Here is a 24281-nt window from a genome sequence, read left to right on the forward strand (position 1 = left end):
ATCATGTTTCTGGGAGGGAGGAGAAGGCGTGAGGGCGGATGCGCAGGAGATGCGCCGGACATGGTTGAGGGCCCTGTCAACGACCGTGGGTGGAAAACCTCGGTTAAGGAAGAAAGAGGACATGTCAGAGGAACTGTTTTTGAAGGTAGCATCATCAGAACAGATGCGACGAAGGCAAAGGAACTGAGAGAATGGGATGGAGTCCTTACAGGAAGCGGGGTGTGAGGAGCTGTAGTTGAGGTAGCTATGGGAGTCGGTAGGCTTGTAATGGATATTGGTGGACAGTCTATCACCAGAAATTGAGACAGAGAGGTCAAGGAAGGGAAGGGAAGTGTCAGAGATGGACCATGTGAAAATGATGGAGGGGTGGAGATTGGAAGACACTTGGACGCAAGCCATCAGGTTCAGGGGATTTGTCAGCCTTTAATCTCATTAGTTTTTCTACTACTTTTCCTCCAGCAACAATGGTTATTTTAAGTTCCTCTCTCTCTTTTCCCCCCTCCTTTTCTACTATTCTTGGTATGTTTTTAAATGTTCAGGATGAAACATCAGCAGACAATGAGCCAAGCTCCTGCCTTTGGGCAGAGCACACATGAATGAATGAACTAATTAATTAATCAATCTTGTTATCCACAAAGTAATCACATCAGAATTAATCTTTGTAAACTTGTAGGAAAATCTTTAATTTGGAATTGATCCCCAAGAATGATTTTAAGGAAAATTAGATTAATAAGTCATACTTTTTTGCAAAAACAAAAGTGATCTATTACCTCAGCAGGAATGGTGAAATCTCATGGGATTGCTCCCTGTTGTTTTTGCTGCATCGAGGTCATTATGCTGATTACTGATATGGTCATTTATTTACAGTGCATCAGGACCTATAATTCAGACTGGCACCTGGTAAACTACAAATATGAAGCTTATGCAGGGGATTTCAGAACGTTGCCTAGGTAAGACTTTGACTTCAGGTTATTGTAGTTAAGCTCTTCCAGAGGTGTCCACAACATACCCTGAGCTCTGGTAATCTGCCCCTTGGAGTTCTGTTTGCAATAATTTCTTATTTATTTCTTTGTCATTTTTGAGATTCATGGACCTGGCCTTTTGAAAAGGGTTGTTACATAATTGATAAATAAACCCTAAATAGATCTGCAGGTACTTTTAGTGTAAGCAACTTGAGATGTTTGTGTGTTTATGTATGCATGTGTGTTTCTATATATACATATACACAGTTTTTTCTCTCATTTCTCATTCATTGCTCTGCCTTTGTACATAATTTCTTCTGTTCTCTCTTTCTCACTCCCCTTCTCTCCCTTGCCCTCGTTCTTTCTCTCACTCTCATTCTCGCTCATTGTGTCTTGCTTGCATTTTTTTACTTGTTAATGGCAGGTGGGCTTTGCTGGCTGGGCCAGCATTTATTGCCCATCCCTAATTTCCCTTGAGAAGGTGATGGTGAGCTGCCTTCTTAAATTGCTGAAATCCATGTGGTGTACGTACATCCACAGTGCTGTTAGGAAGGGAGTTCCAGGATTTTGACTCAGCGACAGTGAAGAAGACAGGACGGTGAGTGGCTTGGAGGAGAACTTCCAGATGGTGGTGTTCCCATGTGTCTGCTGCCCTTGTCCTTCTAGATGGTAGTGGCCCTGGGTTTGGAAAGTGCTGTCTGAGGAGCCTTGAGTTTCTGCAGTGCATCTTGTGGATGGTACCCATTGCTGCTACTGTGTGTTGATGGTGAAGAGAGTGAATATTGAAGGTGGATGGGGTGCTAATCAAGCAGGCTGCTTTGTCTTGGATGATGTCAAGTTTCTTGAGTGTTGTTGGAGCTGCACTCATCCAGGCAAGTGGAGAGTATTCCATCACACTCCTGACTTGTGCCTTGTAGATGGTGGACAGGCTTTGGGGAGTCAGAAGATAAGTTACTCACCGCAGGATTCCTAGCCTGTGACCTGCTCTTGGAGCCACAGTATTTATACGGCTAGTCCAGTTCAGTTTGTGGTCAATGGTAACCCCCAGCATGTTGATAGTGGGGGATTCAGTGATGCCATTGAATGTCCCAGGGAGATGGTTGGATTCTCTCTTGTTGGAGATGGTCATTGCTCGGCACTTATGTGGTGTGAATGTTACTTGCCGCTTATCAGTGGTCCAGAGTCGATGTTGAGGACTCCTCGGGCAACTCCCTCCCGATTGTATACTGCTGTGCCACCACATCTGGTCGATCTGTCCTGCCGATGGGTCAGGACATACCCAGAGATGGTGTCTGGGACATAGTCATCCTCACAGAATCATACCATACAGACAATATCAAGCTGTTCCTTGCCTAGTCTGTGAGACAGCTCTCCCAATTTGGCACTAGACCCCAGATGTTAGTAAAGAGGACTTTTCAGGGTCGACGAGGCTGGGTTCGTAATTTCTGGTGCTTAGATCGATGCCAAGTGGTCCGCCTGATTTAATTCCTTTCTGCTGACTTTATAGTGGTTTTAATACAACTGAGTGGCTTGCTAGGCCATTTCAGAGGGCACTTAAGAGTCAACCACATTGCTGTGTGTCTGGAGGGTCGCTTGCTCACTCTCTGCTGTTTTCCCTTTTTTTCTCTCTCTCTCTTCTCTCTCTTTCTCTTTTCTCTCTCACTGTCTTCTCTCTCTCTCTCTGCCTTTCTCTTTCTCAAGACCTCATAACAATGTGAGCTGCAGCGCAGTCCTGTTGTTTAGTTCATACCTAGCAGACAAGCCTATAATATCAACAGTTCTGTGAATTAAGTGAAGAATTAAATACCACTCTATTCTGACCATTAAAATAAATCTTAAGAGATTTTAATGTGATTTAATCATGTACGGCTTATTACATTTCATCTAAACTTCTGGGGAAAGACAAATCATGGCAATGAAGCTTCTGCTCCACAAACTGTGATGGTATGCCTTGGTGTTTCCCATGCATTTCCCTCTTCCTCTTTTACTCCCTCTTGTCCTTGCCTCATTTTTTTCCCCCCATCATTCTTGTGATGTATATGTTGTTGGAAAGGCCATTATTTCTTGCCCATCATGAGTTGCCCTTGCGAAGATGGTGAGCCAGCCACTTTCTTGACTCTCTGCAGTCTGTGCGTTGAAGGAGCACATGGGAATAATGCAATGCCATAATGGCCTCGTGAACTGGATCCCCACCATGTGCCGGACCAGTTGATCAGTTTAATTGCAGTTGGTTTTATCACATTGAAGTGAAAGATGCTCAGGTCCTATGATCTGACCAGCGGATGGAGACTGAACATGGAGACTTCCGTGCTGGTGACTGCATAAAAATTCTGTGCTCTTTAACAAACTTTACTCCAGATTCTTAGTATTCCAAGTTGACTTAATATGGTATTCAACTGAAATCACATGTATTCATAAACATGGCATTGCTTGGCCTGGATGATCTGCTATTATTCAGAGCAGGAACAGTATACTGTAGCACACAGTGTATTATTCTGCTGCTGAGGTGGGGCAGTCTGTTAAGGGACCTCCCCTGTTCAGGCCACAGTAACTGAAGTTGACGAGAGGCAAGTCCCATTTTACCACATCCTGAGGTCACTCAGAAGGCAGCTAATCTTCCACTGATTGTTGAGAAATGTTGGACCTTCCTTGTCCTTTTGCTTTTGAGATGTGTGTGGGAAGGAAATGCTATGTCTCTGTAGCATGTGTAAAATGAAATCAAAAGGAACAGACGTAAGTGATTGGGGATCCATCAAGCCTGCCTCACATTCTTGATGGCCAGAGGATCAGGCCTAGGCATTTCCTACCCCTCCTCATCACCCCTCTCTGTCCCCTAACACCACTCCCACCCAGCCCCAACCATGTAATCTCCTGGGAGAGGCAAAGAAAGAAATAAGACCCAGGGACAAAAAGGGAAGAGTTACTCTGGAAAATTCTTCCCTGGCATCCCCTGTCAGGTGATCAGAAGTAGTCCAGGAGGTCACAAGGACTAAGTGTCTTTATAAAATCCCTTGCTTTCTATATGGTGCATTTGTGCCCCAGCCAGGAACTGGTCCAGTTGTCTCTTAAAGACAGAGAATCAGCACACACAATATATGCCAGCAATTTATTCCAGAGCCTCACTGATACCCAGCCTGTTCCCACTCTCTCATTGCTTCAGCTCCTAGTCCTCCTCATTCAGGGCGACGTTAACAGATGTAAGGAGGGAACCGTCGGGGGGGAATTGTTCCACACCAGGGGTGGGATTTTCCACCCGCCTGGTGCCAGGATTTTCTGGTCCCACCGCAAGTCATGGGCTTCCGGCTGGGGCACCACCTCGCCTGAGGCGAGTCCCACCTCAGGGCTGGAAAATCCCAGCGCAGGATTTATCTCTTCCATGTAATTTTGCTGCATTTTAAAAATATTTCCTTCTCTCTAAAGCAAGATTGCTGTATTTTGGTTCTTTTTCTTGTAGCAAAGTACATCAGCCAGAAAAGCTGCCTGTACAGCAGTTTGAAGTTGATGAAGATGTGGATAAAGATGAGGTAGGTGCTTTATATTTCTGTGTGCAAGACAAAGACGTATTAGTCAATGTATTTAGTGATGAGCTGCTTGCTATAAGGGCACAGTGTTGATCTTGTATAAACTGAGCAGTTAATGAAGCCAGCACATCCCAGAATCCTGTTAACTCCCCATGATGTGCAAACAACTTACAATTATACGTATTTGCAAGCTGTGTGGAGCAGCCCTCAGCTGAGTGGAGCCTGGATTGCCTGGGAAATAGGGTCAAGGAGTGTGCGAATTTGTGGAATAGAGCCTGCTGAAGAGACTAGAGGCACTAAATCAAGACTTCAGAGCATTGTAGAGAGACAACAGGTAACATGGAAAGGCAGAATGGAATCGGAGACACACTTGTTGGCTTATTGGAGTGAAGTGGAAGAGCATTGAGGATTGGGAACATGAAGGGGAGCAGGTGGATCTTTCCATTTCCCCTGTTTTTATCATTTTATTTCTGCTCTCTGTCCTTGGAGTCTCTGTGCCCCTCTGCTCCCATCCTCTGCACCCTGTGTTACAATCCACAGATACACGATGAGGTCCCCTCTACCTCACTAGAACCCCCATTAATGGGGTGCTAGTGAGGTAGAGGGGACCTCATAGTGTATCTGTGGATAGTAACACAGGGTGTTAATGGCCAAACCTTCCTTCCTATCTGGATCTTACCAATCACTGTGTCTTTGTTGGCTTCCACCTGATTGGTGCTCCTTCCTCCATGAGAGCTTCTCTGTCCCTGATTTTGTGTTTATCCCAAAAGCCCCAGCAAGGATCGGAGTTGAGCCTTTAAAAGACTCCAGCCATCATTTTGTAGCATTAGGTTTTGTGTCACATTGGTGCCCCTCTCCTAAGGGGGTAAATCACATCTTAGCTGCGAGTTTGTTGCTGAAGTGTGCTAGTCTGTTTATCCCTGAGCCCTGTAAAATGGACTGAAAAGCCTGAAATGGCAATATAACTGATTACTTTTTGGCTGCATAGTCTGACTGTAGTTATGCTTGTTATCCTGTGAGATTGTATAGAAGGCATGGCATATTAAGTCAGATCGGTTGAGTTTGCCAGTTTGATCTGTGTGGGAACACAAGAGTGGAACATAATAATGGTCAATTCACCTGTACAAACAAGCACTTGAACAGAACTCGGTATGAAATGTCATTCATCCTGTGTGTGCCAAATTCTTAAAGCCTGATATGGGTTAAAAAAAAATCCTGTAATTATAAGAGGTCAGGAGACGTTCCAATGATATGAATACCTCTAATTATCAAGACACTGACAGGTAAGGGAATTTTGAAATTTCTTCTGGTTTCATGGTGTCATCATTGTGGTCAGGTGAGTGGGGACTCTTGAAACAGTGTGAAGATCTGGATGATGTTTACCAACCATGTGGAATGCTAGGCCTCCTTGGGAGCCTCATAACAGTCAAAAAGGGCATTTTGAAACAGCTCCTAGGGACTCTGTCCACGAGGGGTGATGCCATCCTTCGATCACTCACGGAGTTGATCATGCAAGGAATAGCCAATCCCTGATCACCACAGGTTATGAATACATGTGCAGAAGGGAATAAGAAAGGCATACCTTCAATTGTTCCTTGCTGTACAGCTGGATGTTGATCAATGCATCAGAAGTTGCACCTTTTCCCCTGGGCATCTGATCAGCATTGTAGGTGTGAATAGAGACCAGAGGGGGCCAGTTGGGCTGGGTATTGTGAGTATCACTTGAGGAACATGTAACCTTTTAGTCTCCTGGTCAAGAGGTGGAAGGGAAGTGGCTTATTAAAGACAGAATTCCTGGGTGAAAGAGACCAGTTCCTTTCTGTGGGTTAAAGTAAAGAGATTGAGGGGCAAAGCTGGGGACTGTGTGGAAGAGTCAGCTTTGTGCATATCATGTGGATATGTAAACCTTTGATCTCATAGTTTAAAGTAAGACAAGGAAGCTGGATGAAAGAGGCCATTTATCCTGTAGTTTAAAAGATAAAACGCCAACTGGATTGGGAGGATTCAGTTTCTGTTGGGTATTTCTAAAATGAGGACATAATTACTTGCAAGAAATCAGTTTGTAAGTTTTGTTTTGCATTGCTAGGTCCTGCAAGATGTTATTTATCTGTTCATCAGCTATCTGGGTGCTATTCACATCATTGTAATTTTGAAAAATAGGTCAATAAAAGTTAGTTCAAGAATTTTCTAACCCTATACCTTTACCAGTGTCATTATTTATTCTATTCAGGCCTGAATCCTCATAACAGTTCAGGTGCCACACCCCTCCCCAAAGAAAGCAAACCTTTATTACATCACGCTGAAACCACTCAGAAATCTCTTCATTGTGAAATGCATTGGCATGTTTTGAGTTGGCAAAAGACACTACAATATAAAATATTTTTCTTTTAAATAACAGTGTGGTGGATCCTTTTTAAATTCAGTATCAAAATGGGGACGTGTGCGCACACGTGCGTGTCTGTGTGTGGTCTCAGCTTGACAATGTGGTTATTAAGATAAGCCGGACGTTTTTTTTATTCTTGATGCTTACCTTCCAGGACGCTGCATCGATTTGCTCACAGACAGGAGGAAATATTAAGGAAGGCTGGCTGTACAAAGCCAACATGAACAGCACCATTAGTGTTACAATGAGGGTAAGATGACGTTAGAGGTGAGAGGCAAACCAGAAGTGGTGCAGAACGGAAATGGTTTCAATCTCTTCACAGGGCTGACAAGCAACAAGATCAACTCCTGACTAAGTTGGCGAGGAGTTGAATGGGATGGTGTTTAATATTATCTGGTTTCTGTTTTCATCCTCTTGCAAATGAACAGATTCTGCCACTGAACTCTGGTATTACGTAGCCTGTGTGACTAACTTTGCTGCCACATCAGTAGTGGAATTATTTATGCCTAAAAGACACTTACAAACAGCAGCCACAATATCACACAAAATTAACTGGTTCAAAAGAGGAAATGAGATTAACCTAGAATGAGCACACATTTAAAAGGAGGGTGTGGGCTGCGGCAATTGTTGAACATTTTAAGTTTTGAGAAGCAGTAAACTTTAGCGATTGACTTATCGGGCTTTTCTTTTATGCAAGTTCTGTAATAGTGGGTTTGTGTGACCTCCTGGTACTGATTGGGGTCCTGGCTGTCTGTACTGATTTATTCATTCCTACACTACTCTTAATTTAACTGAAATACCACTGCTCCAACTGGAATACCCAGAGATCTGAGGGAAACAAGCTGGTGCATGAAGTTGGTGTTTTTGAACATCCCGACTGCTCCATGAATTTAAATCATTTTCGTCTCTTGTCAATGGTAGAAAATGTGTGGGTTTGTACATGATTAAAAATCGAGACCTGCAGTGCATCAGCAGCAACTTACAATTCTACAGTGTTCCTCATGTGGGACAATGTCACTAATTATTTAACATTGAGGAGGACAATCAGTGATAGGTGAGGAGACATAAAGGAAAGCAGAAAGTTAGGATGGGCAGCTGAAGATACAGCCCATGAGGAGAGGTTTTGTGAAGCCAGGAGGAAGGAGGGTAACACAAGAGAAGGATGCAGGAGAGTGAGGGCCGGAGACCAAGGCCTTGCAACCAGCAATGTGTAATAGAGAACAGGGGGTACAGGTGACAGGTGACAAAGGACAAAACTGCAGCTGACATGCACACAGAATCGCACTCGCTCGCTCACACACTTCTCGCACACTCTCACACAAAGACAGACACACACACACACACACTTGTGTGTGCATAGGTGGACACACACACACACACACACACACACACACACACACACACACACACACACGTGTGCACAGGTGGACACACACACACACAAGACCCGCGTGTGCACAGGTAGACACACCCAAGGTATGAATTGATGCAAGTCCATGAAGATAACTGAAAGAATGATGATAACATTGAAGCCAAAAGATTAAATTCTTGAGGCGTTTCTTTAGTTGCAGTTTTTTTTAAGCAGTCTAGAAAAATCTCTCATCACATTTGCACTCATTTTGCTTTTATTCACTCTTAAGATGTGAGTATTGCTGGCAAGCCCAGCATTTATTACCCATGTGTAATTTCAAAGGACAGTTAAAGGTCAACCCACATTAATGTGGGCCTGGAGTCACCTATAAACCAGACTGAGTGAACATGGCAGCAGCAGGTTTTCTTCCCTCAAGGACGTTAATGTATCAGTTGGGTTTTTTTGAAAATCCAACAGCTTCATGGCTGCTTTCAGTGCTACCAGATGTTCCTTTTTACTGAATCTCTGGCTTGCCAGTCCAGTAACATAACCGCTTTGCTACTGTACCCTAATCTAGTAAAGTACCAATTATAACATGAAAGTAACTTGCATTCTTGGCACGTTTTATGTGAGCTTCTCCAGGGTGAAGTTTTGAACTTGTCTAGGGATCATAAGATCATTATAGCACAGATGGAGGCCATTTGACCTATCAAGCCCTGCAGGACAATCAGTCCCATTCCCCTTCTCTATCTGAAGAGTTGAATATATATTTAAAAGATCCACCTCTGACCTGTCCTCATGGCCCAGGGAGAGTGTCAGCTGGCCAATTGAAATGGCACGATCACGACAGAAAATATTATTTTTTTCTAGTTAGTTACAGCATATGTAATTATGTGCTGGTAAATCACCAAATACAAGAAAAGAAAGATAAACAGGAAACTCAGCACCCGGTCCTGGACTCCCATGGTGGATTCCAGTCTCCTGCAGAGTCTGGGAAACTCATTACGTAAAGCTTATCTGCTACAGCAGCATTATAAACTGCCTGGTCCACAGCGCAGAAAGTCAGAAGGCAGAGGAAAGCTAGGAAGATGACTGAACAAATACTCAACTTTCATCTGAATATTAGTCAACTTGAAAAAAGAGGGTATGCACATGTTGCCATTGGAGAGTCACAAAGGACTGAGATGCAGTGAATTGGCTGATTTATTTTAGACTATACAATCACAGTGGATTACTTTATGGGATCATAAATTACATTGATTTAGACACACTTCTCAGTATTTCATCTTAATTTAGCTGTAACTGTTGTACCTCAACCACAAAGAACTTATCTAGTTTGGGACCTGGTGTCCTTGGTAGGAATCACAATGCTAAGCCAGCCTGTGTTACATAATTTTAACTGATGCAATATAGTTATTATAATTAGTGACCCCTTTAAATTGTTCAGTATGAATAATTGTGAGAGGCAGGAGTACAATTATCCCAGCAAAATGGGACATTTCACTAATGTTTCCTTTTCCAGGTATTCAAGAGGAGATTCTGTTACCTGACCCAACTTTCTGATAGCTCCTACATACTTCATTTTTGTAAAGATGAGAAAGTCTGTAAGGAGTCCAAAGGATCTATTTTCTTGGATTCTTGCATTGATGTTGTACAGGTATGATGTGTTTATATGTGCCAATTAATATTTGAAACCATTCAAGGCCTCACCTACATGAAGTCAAAATTGAGGTGTAAGACATTTGCCCATCTCCATCTTCACCTGGTTTAAAGGCACATGTGCAAAGAGTATGGCTTTGTGACACTTAGTTTTTCCTTTGTTTTACTCTTGTCATCATTCCAGTTTAGGAAATCAGATTAATTTTCCACTTGCCCATTATGCCCAATAGTTGCTTTTGATGCAACCTTTTGAGTGCAGCCATCAGTGATTTACCCACCAGAGGAAATAGTTTCTCTCCATCTACCCCACTGAAGGTATTAGTCCCTTTAAAACCCTCAGTGAGATAATGCCTTAATCCTCTATACTCAGTGGAATACAAGTCAGCTTTGTATAAACTGTACTCATAATTTAACTCATCAGGACATTTGCAAGAATATCAATATAAGGGGAAAACAAAAATTTATACTGCATGTGAAGAGAGTGCTGATTGGTTGGCAAGTGGTATTGCCATGGAAAATGCACCACTCACTGATGGTGACTGACAGTTAATTGCCAACCATTGTTTGAAATTTAAACCAGGCATCTTGACCCTGATTGGTTAAGGCATTGCCCTGAGGAATGAGTTAGCGAATGGCTGTCACTCATTTTGTTTAGCTGAAACAGGCGCAATGTGTGTACATGTTCTTTCTGTCTGCAAAGAACACCACAAGCCTGACTGGTGCATTTGCGTGTATTGGAAGCTACGCATATTAATACACAGGGCCCTGTTCCAAAATCCAGCTGTCTGAAAACTGGAATTGTCCGAAAACTGGAGGTTTTTCTCTCAGGTGATCTTGGCACTGTTCCCAGAACAGAATAAGTGTGGGAATGAAGAGGCTGTTCTCAGGCTGATCCCAGAGGACAGAATCAACGAGAGAGATGTGCAGACATCGGACTTGAATCCATTGCAATGCTTTATGATCTACCTCCCCCTTGGCCTTCCCTATTCTCCAGACACAAAGCTGCCTGTTCGATGGCAGGTAATCCAAAATCTGGAAAAATCCGAAATCCAGCATAGTCTTGGTCCCAAGGGTGCTGGATTTTGGGCATCGAACCTGTATCCTCTCAGTTCTGGGATCATCCTTGGAAATGTATTTAGCACCTTCTCCAGTGCCTGTCTATCCTATTTGTGATATGGAGACCAGAGCTATGTGTGGTACTCTACATGTGATCTAATCAAGGTTTGAAATAGGCTCAACTAACTTCTCTGCTTTTAAATTCTACCCTTTATTTTTAAAATAACGTTTCCTTTCCAGGTGCATTAATTTGTTAAGTTTAATTGAAGTATCTTTGTGATGGTCAAGTTGTCTCTACTCAAGTAAATGCTGCAATACTTGGGTCTAGGAAGTGGTTGAGCAGACAGCATGTTCGGACAAGTGGTTGATAGAATAACTCCTAAATGGCAACAGCCTATTACATGGATCTCATTCCATTAAACAAACAATGGAATGGATCAGGCTTTTAGCAGATACCAAACTAAGGCTCTTATCAATCTTACCACAGGCCGTGCAAACCCCATTTCTGCGTGGTGTTTATTTAATTTAAGTGTGGGGGGGATAACAGGTAATCTGTACAATTGTTGCTTCCGTCCCTAGTGTTCAAAGATGCGCCGTTATGGCTTTGAACTGCGAATGCAGGAGAAATGCAGCTGTCACTTGGCAGCAGAGAGCGAGCAGGAGATGGAAGAGTGGATAATGACTCTGAAGAAGATCATTCAGAGTAATGTTGACAGTGTGCTGTCTGAGAAACGGAATGGCGAATCCTCTGAAGCTGGACTTGGTAACTAAACCTTGAAATATCCTATTCCATGAGCCAATTTCTTGATTGTACAAGCAAACAAGGCAGCAAAATTAAAAGCAGAAAATGCTGGCAAAACTCAGCAGGTCTGGCAGCATCTGTGAGAAGAGACACAGAGACCCATAATATTAACTGTTTCTCTCTGCACAGATGCTGCCAGAGTTGCTGAGTTTTGCCAATGTTTTCTGTTCTCATTTCAGGTTCCCAGCATCTGCAGTACTTTGCTGTTATTTTAACAAAACGGCGTATGTAGGAAAACATGTGGGGAAGCACGGTATCCACTTCACTCATTATTACATTCCTTGGGCCATTGTGTCACCCAACTAGATTTTGGGCAAGAAAGGTGATCTCCTGAGGTCCACTTACAGGAGAGGCTAAACCCAAATGAACATCGACAGCCCTGAAATTTTGTAACAACAAACCAAAAACTTGGGGCAAGTGACTAGATAACCTTTTTCAGATAGTGCTATCGGGGGTGAAATTTTGAAATATTGCCCTTGGACCTTAAATATCCCAGAATTGGCTTCTGTTTAACTTTCAGTTAAAAAGTGGCCTTTCTAGCAATGCAACAGTCTTTCAGCATCCCAGCAAAGTCTCAGATGACGCACTCAAGTCTTGGAATGTATCTTAATAGTTGGCTGTGTAACCAGTTCTTGCTGCTCCATGAGATAGGTTCTCCATTGGTATCTTGACAGGTGCAGATGATGTTGATGGAAAAGTTCACATCACTTGACTGTATTAATTTGACAGTCTAATAAAATACTCATTTTGAGGACATCGTTGTTCTAAAATACAAAGTAATTTGCTGTGAGTTTCTGACAGACTTGTTGACTGTCTGCTCTCAGTGAGGGGTCACTGGAAATAGGAATGTGAGTTACCTGCTCTATATCCCACCTACAGCCACCTTAGTCTGGTGCATCATGGGGAAGTAATTTTGATCTAACCTGGCTCATGGGAAAGGAATTGGATCAACCACTTGCTTTACACCCTCCCAATTTTTAAGTCAGTGGAAATTGGAATTGGGCAGGTGACCCAATCTGATGATGTGTGGGAAGCTACCTCCTAGTGATTATTGTTAACAACTGATTTCTAAGCCACTTTGCAGGACTCTAGTAAACCAGATAATGTAACATTGAAGTCAAGTATTGGCCAGACTAGGTAAGGATATTAGTGAATTTTGGATGTTCTAAACAACCTTGTGCATTCATTGGCATTTTATTCTGGTGCCAGCCCAAAAATCACCACACTTATTCACAATGTAATGAAAAATTTATGGCACAGAAGGAGGCTAGTCACTTTGGTAGGAAGAATAGAAAAGCAGTATATTATTTAAATGGAGAGAGATTTCAGAACTCGGTGGTACAGAGAGATCTGGGTGTCCTGGTACTTGAATTATAAAAAGTCAGTATGCAGGTACAGCAAGTGATTAGGAAGGCAACTGGAATGTTGTTGTTTATTGCAAGAGGAAGGGAATATAAAAATAGGGATGTTTTGCTACAGCTGTACAGGGCTTTGGTGAGACCACATCTGAGGTACTGCTAACAGTTTTGGTCTCCTTATTTAAGAAAGGATATAATTCATTTGAAACAGTTCAGAGAAGGTTCACTCGGCGGATTCCTGGAATGAAGGGGTTATCCTATGAGAAAAGGTTAGACATGTTGGGTCTGTACCCAATGGAGTTTAGAGATTGATCTTATTGAAACACATAAGACCCTGAGGGGACTTGACAGGGTGGATGCTGTGGGATGTTTCCCCTTATAAGAGAGGCTAGAACTGGGGTCGCAGTTTTAAGATAAGGGGTCTCCCATTTTGGACAGAGATAAGGAGATTTTTTTTCTCCGAGGGCTGTTAGCCTGTGGAAATTCCCCTTCACGGAGAGCAGTGGAGGCAGGGTCATCAAAATTTTTAAGACTGAGTGAGATAACCCTTTGATTGACAATGGAGTCAAAGAGTAGAGGGATAGACAGGAAAGTATTAAATGGCAGAACAGGCTCAAGAGGCCTACTACTCCTCATTCATATGTTCGTATTCAGCCTATTCTGTCTGTGGAGGATGCAAAACAGCAATCCAACCTAATCACACTTTCCAGCTCTTGGTCCATAGCCTTGTAGATTATGACACTTCTAGAGCACATCCAAGTACTTTTTAAACGTGATGAGGGTTTCTGCCTCTACCACCCTTTCAGGCTGTGAGTTCCAGACTCCACCACCCTCTGGACAGAAAGATTTTTCCTCAAGTCCCATCTAATCCTTCCATCAATTATTTTCAATCTCTTCCCCCTGATTATTGACCTCTCTGCTAAAGGAAATAGGTCCTTCCTATCCATTCTACCCTGGCCCCTCGTAATTTTATGCAGTTCAGTTAAATTTCCCCTCAGCCTCCTCTCTTCCGAAGGAAACAACCCCAGCTTATCCATCCTTTCTCATTGGTAAAATTCTCCATTCCTGGCAGTTAATAAAGAGAAGGGAATTGCAATATAGCAGGCTCAAAGAGGTTACAAGACAAGATTAGCAGGCAAGTTAAGTTGAACCATGAAATATTTCAGAAATGTCTAACATTTCATGTAAACAGTTCAGGGAATATGTTGAATCTATTAAGGACCCAAAGTGAAATCTTCATGAAGAGGCAGAGGACATGACTAAAGTGGTAAATGAGTACTGTCTTCTGTCTTCACATAGTAACAAACGATGTGAAGGTTACCCTGAAAGAGGAGAGGGAAGTTATGGACAGCATGGTAATAGAGAAGGTGTACTAAAAGGTCACAGGGTCATCATTATCAAGAGTCGATCAGATATGTGGCTACTGAAAGAAGCAAAGGTAGAAATAGTAAAGGCATTGGTCACAATCTTTCAATTCACTTTGGATGTGGTGTCAGAGGATGGAGAAATTGCTAATTTGGGACCACTATTCAACAAAGGGGAAAGAGATAAAATCAGGAGACTACAGGCCAGCATAAAAGCAGCAAATTTTTAAATGGAGAGAGATTGCAAAACTCTCTGGTACAGAGGTATCTGGGTGTCCTGGTACATGTATCACAAAAAATTAGTATGCAGGTACAGCAATTGATTAGGAAGGCAGATGGAATTTTAGTCGGTATTGCAAGAGGAATGGAATATAAAAGTAGGGATGTTTTGCTACAGTTGTACAGGGTGTTAGTGCGATCACATCTGGGATGCTTTAGAAGCAGTTCAGAGAAGATTCACACAACTGATTGTTAGGATGAAGGGGTTAACCTATGAGGAAAGGTTGGACAGATTGGGCGGTGTCAATTGTAGTTTAGAAGAACGAGAGGTGATCTTATTGGAACATATATGATCCTGAGGGGACTTGACAGGGTGGATGCTGAAAGGATGTTTCCCTTTGTGGGAGAGACTAGAACTAATGGACACAGTTTAAAAATAAGGGGTCACCCATTTAAGATGGAAATGAGGAGAATCTTTTTTTCTCCAGAAGGTGTGAGTCAATGAAACCCTGTTCCCCAGAGAATGGTGGAGGTGTGGTCATTGAATATTTTTAAGGTGGAGGTAAATAGATTCTTGATTGAGAAGGGAGTCAAAGGGTTTAGGGGATAGGAAGGGAACTGGAGTTGAGGCCATGGTCAGTTTGAAAGGCATTCGACAAAGTGTTATATAGGAGGCATGTTAAGAAGATGGAAGCCTGTGGAATTAAGGGGAAAGTAGCAATATGGATATGGAATGGTCTCAGTTGACAGGAAGGTAAAGATGTGTTGGATGGATGTTTTTCAGACTGAGGGTGTGGTTTGCAGAGGTGTTCCCTAAGAGTCAATTTTTGGCCTGTTAATCATTGCAATTTGAATAGAAGAGCTAGGGGTGGTTGTCAGAGGGCCATTTGCCTTCCCTTGCTTGCCCTTCCCAATGGGAATCCTTCAATCAGGCACTAAGTTCCTTCAAATGAGGGACTCCACCACCCCAATCCCCCGCCCCCACTCCATATGGGTTTGCTTACCATACTCTCTGTAATGTGAGCTCCCTGCCCACCACTGGGTTAACACCAGCAGTGGCAGGATGATGCCCCTAAGTTCGTATTAATTTTACACTTAAGGGCCTTGTTTGGTGGTAGGGTGGGAAGGCTGTCCATGAACCTCCTCGCCATGGACTTAATCGGGGTGAAGGCGGGAAGGCAGTGGGGTCTCCACCTGCCACCTCCTGCCTGATTAAATGCACCCCTTTCACCAAACCCACCATGGGAGGAAGGCACAAGATTCCCTCTGTTTTCTCCTGGATGAGATGTTGAACCAAGACCCTTTATGCCCCCCTGGTGGACCTTATAGATCCCATTGTATTCTTCAAGGAAGCGCACGGGAGCTCTTCTGCTATCGTAGTCAAAATTTATCCCTCAGTAAATATTTATCACTGAAACAAATCACTTGTTACTTTGTGCCCTTGCTGCTGTGGGATCTTGTTGTGCAGATTCACTGACCGAATTGTCACTGCCTTTCGTGGCTGCCAAGTTCTCTGAAGCACCCTGAGGACATGGTAGGTTATACAAATGGCAAGTGTGTTGTTGCACAGTACAGGAGTTTGCTGGATTTTGGGTTTCCTGAAAACTTGTGTTTGATTTCCAGATGAAGAGTCCTTCAGCCAAGGGAAGTCTGAAAGCATGATGGAGAGTTTAGAGAAAAGTATGCACCCTGAGTTAATGAAGGTATTCTCAATTTTAATTCTTTACCTGGCTCCGTCAGAAATTTGCTTTGATTCTCATTGGATGAGTTGTGCAAATGATAACCTCACATTGCTGGGAATTGTTGGGGTCGATTTTCAGCTCGAAGCTGCATTCTCAGTTCACTGCTGATTATAGAAATTCTCTGATATTGGTTGGAGGAGGGAATCCGAGATGGGAAGCCCTGTGGGAGTGGGGGAAGGGCGGTAGAAGCATTTATGCTTATGTCACCTGATTCTCCTTTTTTAATCAGCGGGATTTATGGCAAGTTGCCGATCCACCACTGCCCAATTTGTGCCCCTGCCAAATTTGAACTTTTCCCCCCATTGCCTCACTGTACATTTAACACTGGTGTAAATGAAGAGCATTGAGGATCTGAATTGGGGTCGGAAAATGGTGGAATCACACAGCAGGTTAGCCACCACCTCTATGAAAATAGGCACTTTAGTAACAATCCAGGTATAGCTCTTCATTGGAGCTCACAACAGAAGGAATAGCATGTTAATAGTCATTTGGTAGTACAGAACTTGAGTATTGCCGAAAAAAGAGACATGTTTAAGCTTTTCGTCTTGCGCTCATCAGGACACTTGCAAGAATACCAGTGTAACAATTTATACTGTATGTGAAGAGAGTGCTGATTGGTTGGCTGGCAAGTGGCATTGCCATGGAGCATGTACCACTGATGGTGACCGACAGATACCTTGTGCCTGTTTCAGCTAAACAAAATAAGTGACAGCTATTCGCTGACTCATTCCTCAGGGCAATGCCTTGATCAATTAGAGTCAAGCTGCCTGATCTAAAGTTTAAACAATGCTTGGCAGTTAACTGTCAGTTATCATCAGTGGTGCATTATCCATGGTAACGCCACTTGCCAACCAATCAGCACCCTCTTCACATACAGTATAAATTGCTGTTTTCCCCTGATATTGCTATTCTTGCGAGTGCCCTGATGAGTACAAGCTTAGAGGTGTCTCTTTTTTCAGCAATAGGAAAGCATGTTAGTGGGTTTGAAGATAGTGGAGGAGGGAGGGAAAGCATCAAAACAATAGCCACAGCAAAAGAAACTGGGTGTTTGGGTAAATTGAGAGGAGCTAAAAAAATCACATTATTACTGACCCCTTACACTGTTATTGACCCTTGGAACAGTTTGTGTGTAGGAGTTAAATACTTTTAAAAGATGCTGATACATGAAACTCAAAGGAGATGTTTGTTAGTGGGGGTCTGTTTGGCAGAAGATACCCTTATTTTAAAACAAGGTAGTTCCTTTAGCCCCAATCTAGGACTGTTATAGTGACAGAGATCCTATCAACTGATCATCCAAGTTAACATCCTTTCATCTTTAAGCATAATGTCACTTTGTACAGCATTAGATGGAATTAAATTTCCTCTTGTCTCAATCTTGTCTGAGGTTTGTTTGTAAACATTACTGACTGTTCCCAATGCAGCCTTTAAGCAATGGCTTTGAAATGAGGTAAACTGTGTTATAAACAAGCAGGGTAACACTTTGTATCTTGTTTGTATTCAGTATGCCAGAGAATCGGATTACCTCAACAAAGCCAGCAGAAATGAAGGCAGGTGCAAGTTGTTTGCGATGGATCCAGAGGCACAGGTAGAATTAGTGCACATATTACAATCCCTTGTAAAATATTGGGTTTAAGTGTACTGGGCCATCTTACTTTTTTTTTTTGCTTGGGTTTATTGAATAATGGGCTTTTTCTCTGTTTATAAGAGGTAGTTTGATAATTATGACAAAGAATTCTCCAGTGTTTATTGCTGGATTATACATAACTTAACACACCCATAGGGAAGAAAGAAATAATGGTTTAGCTGGCTTATCCACCTCTTTAATGTGCGAGATTAGATCAAGTTAGTCACTCCAGTCCAAGAGACTTATAAACATTGCTTGGATAAGTGGCGCTGAGCAGCTTTGCATATAATATGCAAGGGCTTTGTAATTCTCCAATTCCTCCATTGAAAATCTGTTAGAATTGGAGCTTTGCTAAGTATTATTTCTTGCTGTGCATCTTGATTCCTTGCTGAGAGTTGACAATTTTTTTTACGGTGAGGTTTTACAAAAAAAGACTCAGTGGATTTAAGTTTGAATAGATCTGCTTCACATCTTTATAAGCAACCTGAGTGTGTGGAAATGTTTGAGAATTATGAATTATGAATTGCAACACAATTGGTTGGACTTAGTAAATATTATTTGCAAGATGTAAATATTATTTGCAAGATGTTAGACTGTATTTTGACAGTGTGTGTAGGATTAGATCATAGTAGAGCATCCTTGTAGATTGAGCCAATTCAAATCATTTATTTTTAAATGTTTCCCATCCTAGTCCATTTGTAACCTGAGCTATTTTCCTGTTTTGGGTCTGATTGGGAAAAGATGAAAAATAAAAAGCATGAAATCGATTCTTCATGTGAAAAATAATTTATTGAGAAAGTCATAAGTCCTTTGTTCAGTAGGAAGTTGTGTGTGTTTTGTGGCCTCTATTCTAATTTGATAATTGTTATGCAAGTACTTTTGGTTCCCATTTTTTAAAATTATTGGAGCCAGCACGTGATGAGCCATCATTTCCAAATTAACCATCAAAGTAGGGCCATGTGTTTATATCCTGAGGAGAAAGGGCTGGGGATTCCCGAACTGTGTATCACATAATGAGTTTCTTCATTTCTTGTGTTATGGCCACAGAGCTTGAAGTGGCCCCTCTTTCACTCTTTCAAGAGCTCTTTCATTGATTGTTGCTTGGCACTGGAGATGAGTAGGCAACTTGGACTGGTTAACATATCAGATAATGTAGACATGGCAACAAGAGGCCTTCCTGTCAAAACAAGGGAATAGAAAAGACGAAAAATATGCCTGTTATACTATTCTCAACATCTTTATGAATAGTAGCATAGAAAGAACCTTGACGAATCATGCGTACTGCCTTCAAACTAAAAGAACAAGAGGAATAAAAGTGGGTTGCACTGGGACCAACGTTTTAAAGAAATACATTGTGAGATATTCTGACGTGATGATTGAGTATCTCTCTCCAAATTTCAGCTAGCTTATTTTTGTATATTTTGTTTTAAGAAACTGGATTTTTCAGGAATTGAGCCAGATGTGAGGCCATTTGAGGAAAAGTTTGGCAAGCGCTTTATGGCAAAATGCAACGATTTGACATTCACTCTTCAAGGCTGTGTGAATGAGCAGGCAGATGGCACACTGACAAATGTAAGTTGTATTCAGAGTTTGTACCCCTGTTTGCATCAATCTATTTCAGTCAATAATACTTAGTTTAACATGGGACCCTTTGCAAGGAATATAAAAGTTCTGTTTATGTGTAGCAAAGTGCAATTTAAAGATTGGTGCAAGTTTGTGATGATATAAAATGTTCTTCTTTAAACAAATGGGCATAAATGGAAGAAAGGTTGTTCCTTCAAATTGTAACTTCTTGTCAAAATGCCTCACAGCCAGTGATTGCTTTTGAACTGCTGCCACTTTTATTATGTAGATAAAAAGAAAGCCAATTTATACAGAAAGATCCCACTAACAGCAATGTGATGAATAATCAGTCATCTGCTTTTCCATGTCATAAAACCTTATAGCACACAAGGAGGTCATTCAGCCCATCATGTTCTTTTACAGAACTATCCAACTAGTCTCACTTCCCTGCTCTTTCCCAATAGCCCAGGAGATATTTCCTTTAAGACTATCCATCCAATTCTCTTTTGAGTGTTATTGTTGAATTTGCTTCCACTGCCCTTTCAGGCTGTGCATTCCTGATCATTACAACTCGCTGCTTTTAAAAATAAACCTCCCATCTCCCCCTCTGGTTCTTAAATCTGTGTTCTCTGGTACTGAACCTCCTACCAGCTGGAAGAGTTTCTCCTTATTTAATAATCAAACCTCCTCTTTTTGAAAATCTCCCCTTTACTTTCTATGTTCAAAGAATAACAATCTCAGCTTTTCGAGTCTCTCCATATAACAGAAGTTCAATGTTCCTGGTAGGATTCTAGTAAATCTCCTTTGCATTCTCTGGAAACCCTTGATTTCCTAACTAAGTGTCCAGAATTCAGCACAATATGCCAGCATTGGCCTAACCAGTGAGTTATAAAGGTTTAGCCTGACATCATTGCTTTGTGATCTATGCCTCTATTTACAAAGCCAAAGATCGCATATCAGCTTGTACCAGCAACCTCATCAGCACCCTGTCATCTTCAGTGAAGGTGTTCATTGAAGGACTAATGTTAGCCTGGACACCGAGACATCCAATATTGTCGTGAGACCTTTGATCCAGGCAGGACCCCAGCTTAATGTAAAGTCCAAAGGAGTGGCTCCTTTCACTAATTCAGTTTTTATCAACGCTGCACTGAACTATCATGTCACATCATGGGCTCGAGCCTCTGAGGTGAACGTGCCAGTAACAAAGCCAAAATTGATGCCCCGATGTAGTTGTTCAGTATGATTAAGCAGTGAACCTACCAGGATACGTAATTTTAAAACATTTGGTGCTGTCGCTGTTCTGATCACCCTACTACAATGGGATTTCTATCAATGATTAACACCTTAAATTTGCAAACTGGAATTGAATAAGTTTTAACGCATTTGGCTCCCATTTACAGCCACTGATGTTTTTGGTGGATTTGATCTGTTATAGCTGCGGAGATTTTTTTGCAGCAAATACTGAACTGGCAATGCTACAGAAATGTAATCACAATGTGTACCTGGCCTGCAGAAATGTATTCATTCATATGCATTCACCAGGAATTTTCGAATCACTCAGTATGGCTGCTTATCCTGTCACAGTACATGCATTGTAAAAGAAGAATGTCATACAGTTAAATACCAGTGGAGGAGGCCGTCTTAGCTCCCTCTCTGTCAGGTCACCTGATTGCATCATGACCAAATCTATGGTTTTTATGTTGGAGATCTAAGAGAGTAACTTTCCCAAATTCGGATCCTGACAGCCATCGTATATTGCCCTTTCACCAGTTTTAACCTAAGCTCTTAGTTTTTGTTGATTATATGTGACAGATTTGCCTTATTTCTGACATGGAATACCCTAGCTACCACTATTAGATCCCCTCTCCATCATTCCCCCTTTCAAATCAGTGATGGTAAGCAATGATGAGGACAGTTAGGGATCCCAAGTTGACTGCTGATTGCCATGTAGTCAGACACTACTTTATGCTGGTAGAGAGGCCTAGAGTGATTGCAACATTCAGTTGCCTCTGTTTAATGCTAAGAAAAGCCCCAAGTCAGCCTTTACACTGCAAAACTTTTAACTCCAGGGATCAGCTCAATGGCTATTCTCTCCCATCCTTCCACACCTTGAATGTTTCTCTCAGATCTTGATCAAAACTCAAGGGAAAAACGTTGATAATAGGATTAGATAAGCTGGATATTGAGGAACTATTTCCTCTGCTGAGGAATCCTGAACAAAGGGACACAAAATTAACAATAGATCTAGACCATGCAGGAGGGAAATCTGGTAGCACTTGTTACCTCTGGGCTTGACTATTCAATTGGCCTCATGACCAGCTTTCTGCTTTTCACCTTTCATAAACATGAGCTCTTCCAAAGCTCTGCTGCCATATCCTAACTTGTACCAGGTTTGGTTCAACCTTCACTCCATTTTCGCTGGCCTACAATGGCTCTCAGTTTAGTAATGCCTATATTTTAAAACTATCATCCTTGTTTTTAAATCCCTCCATGGGGATACCCCCTCCCAATCTATATGCCTGCCATCATCTCTACAACCCTCTGATTTATCTGGACTCCTCCAATTCTGGCCTCCTGTGCATCTATGATTTTCATCGCTTCACTATTGACAGCCATACCTTCAGCTGCCTGGGCCATAGTATCCTCCTTAAAACTCTCTGGCTCCCTACCTCTCCCCCTTTAAGACACCAGGTCATACCTACCTCTTTGACCACCTGTTCTAACATCTCCTCATGTCGTTCGATGTCAAGTTGTGTATTGTGAAGCACCTTTGAACCGTCTTAGCATGCTTAATGCAGCAAATCATCCTATGTAAATACAAAGAGATAAAAACAAAAAAACTGCAGAAGCTGGAAATCCAAAACAAAAACAGAATTACCTGGAAAAACTCAGCAGGTCTGGCAGCATCAGCAGAGAAGAACAAAGTTGACGTTTCGAGTCCTCATGACTGTTCAACAGAACTGAGTAAAAATAGGAGAGAGGTGAAATATAAGCTGGTTTAAGGTGGTGGGGGGAGAGAGGTGTTGGGGGGGGGCGGTGATTGTAGGGACAAGCAAGCAGTGATAGGAGCAGATAATCAAAAGATGTCACAGGCAAAAGTACAAAGAGGTGTTGAAGGTGGTATTATCTAAAAGAATGTGCTAATTAAGAATGGATGGCAGAACAAGCAAGGTACAGCTTTAGTGGGGGTGGGGTAAAATAAGACTAACAGGGCATAAGAGGTATAGATTTAAATAATAATAGCGGTCGCCCAGTCACCACTTTGCAGAACACCTTCGGTCTGTCCACAAGAATGACCCAAACCTCCCTGTCGCTTGCCATTTTAACACTCCACCCTGCTCTCTTGCCCACATGTCTGTCCTTGGCTTGCTGCATTGTTCCAGTGAAGCTCAACGCAAACTGGAGGAAGAGCACCTCACTTTCCGACTAGGCACTTTACAGCCTTCCGGACTGAATATTGAATTCAACAACTTTAGATCTTGAACTCCCTCCTCCATCCCCACCCCCTTTCTGTTTCTTCCCCCTTCCTTTTGTTTTTTCCAATAATTTATATAGATTTTTCTTTTCCCACCTATTTCCATTATTTTTAAATCTATACTTTTTATGCCCTGTTAGTCTTATTTTACCCCACCCCCACTAGAGCTGTACCTTACATGTCCTGCCATCCATTCTTAATTAGCGCATTCTTCAATGTGTATGTGTGGGTGTGCGTGTGTATGTGAGTGTGTATGTGTGTGTGAGTTTGTGAGTATGTGCATGTGTGAGTGTGTGTGAGTGTGTGTGTGTGTGTGTGTATGTGTGTGTGAGTATGTGTCTGTATATGTGTATGTGTTTTTGTGTGGGTGTGCATGTGTATGTGTGTATGTGAGTGTGTATGTGTGTGTGTGTGAGTGTGTATGTGCGAGTGTGTGTGTATGTGAGTGTGAGTGTGTATGTGCATGTGTGTGTATGTGTGAGTGTGTGTGTATGTGCGTGTGTGTGTGAGTGTGTGTATGTGCGTGTGTGTGTGTATGTGTGTTTAAGTGAGTGTGACTGTGTATGTATGTGTGTGTGCGTATGTCCCTGAAAAACTGCGAATGATGGGACAATTGAAATGGTTAAGACTAAGATCAATAGCTTTTTGTTAAGTGAGAATATAAAGGGATATAGATCAAAGGCAGGAAAATGGACATGAGGTAATAATCAGCATGACCTAGAAAGAAAGATAATGAACATGACGTGTGAATTGGATTATAGTGAGGGAGAGTGTGCATCATCAGCCTCACTCTCTCATCCTGACCTACCTTTGTCCAATGGCAAGACAAGTCTAGACAGCTGGAGATAGATCCGGATGCAGTGGGTGATCAGGACGTTTCCTGTGATTTGTTGAGCTCTACGCTTCTGAAAGTTTATGAAGATCAGATGGCAGGGAAGAATACCAGGCACTTGAGGTGCTCACCTGAGCTGCAGCTTCCCCGTCATATTGAGACAGTCACAACTGAGTTAGGCTGGTCATGGAGCCAGAATGCCTGACACTCACTTATCAAAGTGAATTTTCTATGGTGAGTTTGGGTTTGGGGTGCACTCTCATGGTGGTCAAAGGAAGTGCTGCAAGGACACTCCGAAGGTTTCACTTTGGAGTTTTGATATTGACTTTGATTCCTGGAAGAAGCTCGCCCAGGATCGCTGCACCTGGCG

The 24281-nt window shown here is 42.2% G+C and overlaps 1 protein-coding gene across 3 annotated transcripts in view; it reads left to right on the forward strand.

Moving 5' to 3' along the window:
- dock11 (dedicator of cytokinesis 11) overlaps positions 1-24281 on the forward strand; it is a 274194-nt gene that overhangs the window by 65222 nt on the left and 184691 nt on the right. For 2 of the 3 annotated variants that reach the window (XM_041195297.1, XM_041195295.1), the window contains exons 4-11: positions 868-950; positions 4417-4486; positions 7021-7116; positions 9740-9874; positions 11512-11695; positions 16299-16378; positions 17919-18002; positions 19473-19613. In XM_041195297.1, coding sequence (XP_041051231.1) covers positions 868-950; positions 4417-4486; positions 7021-7116; positions 9740-9874; positions 11512-11695; positions 16299-16378; positions 17919-18002; positions 19473-19613 — 873 coding nt within the window. The remainder of the gene's footprint in view (positions 1-867; positions 951-4416; positions 4487-7020; positions 7117-9739; positions 9875-11511; positions 11696-16298; positions 16379-17918; positions 18003-19472; positions 19614-24281) is intronic. The other variant, XM_041195296.1, reaches the window with a different exon arrangement.

This window comes from Carcharodon carcharias, chromosome 9, assembly GCF_017639515.1.
Source record: "Carcharodon carcharias isolate sCarCar2 chromosome 9, sCarCar2.pri, whole genome shotgun sequence".
Classification (NCBI taxonomy): Eukaryota; Metazoa; Chordata; class Chondrichthyes; order Lamniformes; family Lamnidae; genus Carcharodon; species Carcharodon carcharias.